Source organism: Caretta caretta, chromosome 12 (genome assembly GCF_965140235.1).
Source record: "Caretta caretta isolate rCarCar2 chromosome 12, rCarCar1.hap1, whole genome shotgun sequence".
Taxonomy (NCBI): Eukaryota; Metazoa; Chordata; order Testudines; family Cheloniidae; genus Caretta; species Caretta caretta.
In genome coordinates, this window is record NC_134217.1 from 40,568,951 (window position 1) to 40,574,950 (window position 6,000).

At 46.4% G+C, this 6,000-nt stretch overlaps 1 protein-coding gene across 4 annotated transcripts in view; it reads left to right on the top strand.

Annotated features, from left to right (window-relative positions):
• Positions 1-2,745, top strand: part of SPG7 (SPG7 matrix AAA peptidase subunit, paraplegin) — a 47,551-nt gene extending 44,806 nt beyond the window's left edge. For all 4 annotated transcript variants that reach the window (XM_048817191.2, XM_048817192.2, XM_048817190.2 and 1 more), the window contains exon 17: positions 530-2,745. In XM_048817191.2, the coding sequence (XP_048673148.1) occupies positions 530-739 (210 nt within the window). In that variant the 3' untranslated portion in view covers positions 740-2,745. The remainder of the gene's footprint in view (positions 1-529) is intronic.
• Positions 2,746-6,000: the final 3,255 nt, after the last annotated feature.

The window sequence follows — 6,000 nt, forward strand, 5'->3', positions numbered from 1 at the left end:
ACTAGGTGCTTCTGTTGGTCAGGATGTGAAGCCAGCAGACGCTCCTAGTGTAGACGCAGCTATAGCAGCAAAGCTGCACTTTTACTGATACAGCTTGTAACCAGTACAGAACGAGCTTTGCTGCTGTCGCTGTGTCCACACTAGGAGCGCTTTGCCGGTATAACGTACTGGTTTTCTATACCAGTAAAGTATTCCTAGGGCAGACATATAGTATTAGCTGTAAAACCTGTGGATTTGGTAACCCAGGTGTGTTTGTTTCCCTCCGGCACCAACACATCTTGCTTCGGCTGCATGTTTGTCCAAATATATGCCTTGATGTTGTTTGCTGCTTACAGTCATGGACAAACATCTTCTCTTCCGTTTTCGCTGACCTCCTGGGGAGGATGGAGGCATGTTCTGGAGATGCTTTGCCACAAGCACGTGCTGCCATGTCAGCATGCTCTTCTTCATGCCTTGCCAGAGCTGCCACTAACTTTTCTGAACTCTCAGTGCATGTACACTCACCTTCTGCCTTGTCTGCTCTTTCTAGCTGGCGAATACCCTCCTGGAGAAGGAAGTGATAAACTATGAGGACATGGAAGCCCTGATTGGGCTCCCTCCTCATGGGCCAAAGAAAATGATCGTTCCTCAGAGCTGGCTTGAAGCAGAGAGAGACAAACAAGACACAGGCGATGAAGAGCCACCCCAGCAACCCCGCACCCGGGAAGAGGAGGAGGAACCCAGTTTGAGACCAGTATGAAACCCATTCCTGATCCGGAATGGGAGAGGAGGGCTTTAAAGGCTTCCTTCTAGCACCATACCTGAGTCTTCCCCTTTCAGCTGCAGGGTCAAAGGCACTGAGAGACCAGAGCAGGGGATCTGTGTGTTGCCGATATCCTGCCCCTAACTTCTGGGTTTCTCAGCTACTGTGCAAGGCAGGCTGTCTTCAGGAAGGGATTCTGCAACTGGTTATCTCTGGGGTTGGGGATTCCTGATGCAAGCTCAGATGTAGTTGGTCATGTGAGGCAGAAAGGGGTAATGCATGGGTTCAGAATTAATTTAAATGCTAAACTCTCTTTTGGGCTCAGCGCAGTGTAAACACTCTTAGGAGCTGGATTTCTTGTCAACATTCAACATCTGTGCTGTGATATGGGTGTGCGCTGTCATTCCTTCCCGTGCCAGAGCTTCGGAAGTGTCTCTCTGTCCGGCACAATCGTGGAGTCCATTCGGAAGGGCTCAAGGCAGTTTAAGACACAGTAGTTACCACATGACTTGACTGTACCCTTTGATTATCTCTGCTCAGAGTTTAAAAATATACTGACTGAGAGAACAAGGTTCACTGGAGTAAAATGGTCTTTGTGCATTGTTATGTAGAACATATTAATAAAAGCAGGAGGCGGGGGCGTTGTGACATGTACATGTCCTGTTATGACAAGAACACAGTTCTCCAGATTTAGGGGCTTCCTGTGCCGGTTGTTCTCTGATAGTTCTGTGCATGTCCCTCTCTCTCTATGGGGATGTTTTGGTTTTGGTTGGTTTGGGGTTATCAGTTTGTGGATTGTTATCAATTTGTGTGCAGGTACCGACGAACCCCACATGTCTAAAATCCAGTCTAGGATCTACTTCTACATCAGAAGGCCATTTTCCAGATCAGGACTGAACACAAGTGCTGCATTGAGAGGCTGAGTCCAGTTATGCTGTTTCTTTTCTCAATAGCAACTCGAGAAGCACCTTTCAGTAAGGATTCTGGGATGGAAGCCCGTGTGTTTATTTGCATTGATTTCTACAGGGGGCTGTAGACTGAAGTCCTTTGCTTGTGTTCAGCCCTTTAAATCCTCTGCAGAAGAACCTTGTTGGGGCATGATCATTCTCACTCCATAATGAGAGCATCTGAAATATCTGTGCATTGATGTCTGGGGTACTTTGGTGGCTGGCTGTATGGTGTGCCCTTTTCACTTTTATTGAGGATTATTTCCATGGATTATTCCATGAGGATTATTGTCTGTGTCCCTGAAAGGCCCCAGTCCAGGTGCTCCCCCACCCCAGTTGCTTCTTTAGGGGACTAAGAGGTCTGAACACAAGTGAAGGACTTCAGTCTACAACCCCCCCGTAGAAATCGATGCAAATGAACATGCCTCACATTACCGCCATCAGTCTTCCATTTGTGGAGAGCAAGACAAGACTTTTGAGGCAGCTAATGTTGCATTGTTCAGATGGAAGGGATGCAGTTATCCAAGGCATTCTTACCCACCATCACTTATCTGATGCAGAGCCTGCTTCTGTCTCAGAACTCCCAACCTCTGCTGGGTTTAGGAGTAAGGCTGGGTCCTGAAAATTGACACCCCCCCCACCCCACCCCCATCTCTATAGGCTACTGTAAGGCAGTGCCACTTGCCTGACCCACTGGTTGTACTAGTTTTAATGCCAGCTCTGTGTTGGCACAGCATTCTGTAGTGGTTTTTACTTGTTAATCTTATGGGGAAGGGATGTTTTTCTTCTAGTCTGGGACTTGATATTTCCATTGCTTTTTCCCTTCTTTTCTTTTTAACATGATGGGCTTCCCCTTTATTCTTTGAACTCTAGAATTTCACCTGCTGTAGAAACACTTCTCAACCTTTTAAAAAACTGTCTCAAATATGTTCTGGGCCTGTTTGTATGCATACTTGGAATCTGGTAGCACTGCTGTTAATTGTAGTGTGAATACAAATGTAATGCAATTGGTTTGGGACCTTTCTTAATAAACAGCAGGCTCCTGTGTTTACGGTATCCTTACCAGTCTGATCATTTTAAAAGGCCTGCCTGTGCAGCCTGCAGCATCTAGTGGTGCTTTGTCATGCCATATTCTGGCACAGGATTGATTTTTAACTGGTCAGACAATTGGAAGTATCCACATGCAGAAAAGTGGGTTCACAGAGGTTTGTGGAGCAGATGTTGCAGCATGGCTGGGTCACTGGCTGTGAATAGCGAAGCCTGCGTTAAAGATTTGTCGTGGTCTGTTCATCATCTCACCACAAAATGGATCAGTCATCAAATGAACTGTAAAGCAGAAGTGATGGGAGACTCCATGAAGTCACTGCTTGTATCAGCTTCCTGCCACTGACTCCCCGAGATGCCCTTGGCTGGGTGGTGGCCTCTCCGGGCTTAGCTGCTCCTGGGACAGCATGGGTCTGACACCCAGTGAGCAGCTCCTGGGGTCCCCGCACTATGGCTGCAGGGGCTTCCTGGGAACTCCTGGAGGAGCTGAGTCTGTGAGCACCTCTCCCCTCCCAGGTGAATCCCAAGGCAGGTCCCATCTCAGCAGTATCCCCTTCCTGGTGGGTGTGTCCAACAGTGTGAGCAAATGGATCACTACGCAGCTTTTACCTCCCTCCACCCCCACACGAGTCCCACAGCAGATCTCTCAGGCTTACTGGTGTGTAGGTGGTGGGCTGAGGAGGTGGATCTGTGGCCATCATGGTGGATTGATTTCAATCAGCAAGCAGAAAATCTAGATTGAAATCTTGTTTTGCCATTGTATTTAGTTCTTTTCCTACAAAGGGTCATTCTTGTTAGTTGAGAACCATTAAAACATGTTGATCTGCAAAAAAGCTAAGAGGTGCTGGGAATCATTAAGAAAGGGATAATCAGACGGAAAATATCATATTGCTGCTATATAAATCCATGCTTATGCCCACATCTTGAATACTGCATGCAGATGTGGTTGCCCCATCTTAAAAACGATCTATTGGAATCCGAAAAGGTACAAGAAAGGGCAACAAAAGTTATTGGGGTATGGAACAGCTTCTATATGAGGAGAGATTAAGAAGACTGGGACTTTTCATCTTGGAAAAGAGATTTCTAAGTGGGGATATGCTAGAGGTCTATAAAATCATGACTGGTGTGGAGAAAGTAAATAAGGAAGTGTTATTTACTCCTCATAACACGAGAACTGGGGGTCACCAAATGAAATTAATAGGCAGGTTTAAAACAAATAGGAAGTATTTCTTCACAGAACACAGTCAACCTGTGGAACTCCTTGCCAGAGGATGTTGTGAAGGCCAAGACTATAGCAGGGTTAAAAAAAGAACTAGATAAATACATGGAGGATAAGTCCATCAATGGCTATTAGCCAGGATACACAGGGATTGTGTCCTTAGCCTCTGTTTCCCAGAAGCTGGGAATGGGCGACAGAGAATGGATTACTTGATGATTACCTGTTCTGTTCATTTCCTCTGGGGCACCTGGCATTGTCAGGAGACAGGATACTGGGCTAGATGGACCTTTGGTCTGACCCAGTGTGGCTGTTCCTATGTTGTAGCTCAACAAGTGCACCTGCTTCCCTCAAACCTTACTCGGAGAGGGTGCCTTACAAACTTAGTGTCTTGGTTTTGCTCCGCTTTCATGTGTGTTGAAGCCAGCCCCATTTGCCTGTTACCAGGATCCTCTGCAATGCGGGCAGGAACCTGCTCAAGAGCTGCTGTTTCTTGCTCCTACTCCTTGGGGAAGCGTCAGGCCTCATCCTAGAGCCTGCACTTGAGTCCAGTCAGGAGCTGACTGATGGTAAGAAATGCCAGGTAAGGTGGACCTGCAGCAGTCTTGTAGTGCAGCTCTGTTTATGCTAAGTATAGCACCCTGTGGGAGTGTGGCTCAAGGCGGGTGTAGTCTGGTTTTGTTCTAAATGCTGTGAAAGTGGCCATAGCCACCTTGAAAAGAGTGCGTGTCCTGTGAATGTCTGAAAAATTATCCTCCAAGCACCTGCAGTCCCGAAATGGTGGTGGTATGAGACATATGAGGGCCCCCTCCTTCCTTGCTTGACTTGAATGAGGAACTCCAGTCTGAGAAGAAGCAGCCATTAAAACATGGGGCAACACTGGGTATATGAAGTAGTTTGAGAAGGGGCGGGGATGAACTGTGGAAGCCAAAGCAGGTCTAATGTGCAGGGTCTAGACGTGAGCCCAAACCAAAATAGTGCCACCAGCAAGAGCAGGCAACGGCTGTAAGTCGATAGGAATTATTCATCCATGTATATCTGACCAGGCATATATGCAATTTGGGGATAGATGAAATGCATACATGGGGTAGGAACAGCATAGCTACACTCTGGGCAGCTGTAATTTTATAGTGTCATCATTTTACAGGCATGTATGTGATATAATAAAGTGCAAGTTACCTCTGGTCCAAGGCTATTGGGCAGTCCTGGGCTCAGACCATTAGATCAGGCTGCTCTCTCTAGGTATGCAGGGCTCTGGGGAGGATGCATACACAGGAATGCATTCAGTTCTAGAATCTAAAATAAATAATGTAGGGGAATGGATGTGGCTAAGCAGGCTAGAATACTTCATAGTAGCTTTTAAATTAATTGGATTAATGTTTGTGTTGCACTCCAAAGACGTATCTCACCATGTAAATGCTAAGCATTCTTGCTCGATAATTTTTTTAAGATCATGGACTTGATGTACAACAAACTAAATAAGTACTTGCAGCTGCAAATAGCTTCTGTATCTGCTACACCAACAGGACAGCTCCTGACTGGGATAATCAGTTTCTCAACATAATTATTTTTGAATTGTCATGAGAGTTCAGTCTAGGTTGCGATTGTTCCTCTTTGATGTTTGGGTATCTTATTTAAGAGACTTTGTTTTACTGTGTGGGGTATGGAATTTGAGGGATTAGTGTCCATGGTCTAGAAATTAGGACCAAGGTTTAAAAAAATAAAGTGAATCTTGTACATGGCTGTAAATTGACTGGTCTGTAATTCCCTGGTTGTCTTTGTTCCTTTTTTTAAAGCTAGGAATTGTTTGCCCTTTTCCAGTCCTCTGCGACCTCACCCATCGTCCATGAGCTGTCCTGGATAAGCAATTTCAGCGCTTCCTTGGTACAGCCAGCTGCCTTTCCCTACGCCAGCTGGGGTATCGGCACTCATTGGTTTTTCATACGCGGCCGCTTTAAAACGGGCGCCATCCTTGTAAAGGGCAGCGGGCTTTTGGAGAGATGGGCGCTGAAGCTCGCTGGGCGGGCCTCTCGCCAGCCTTTATTCTAATT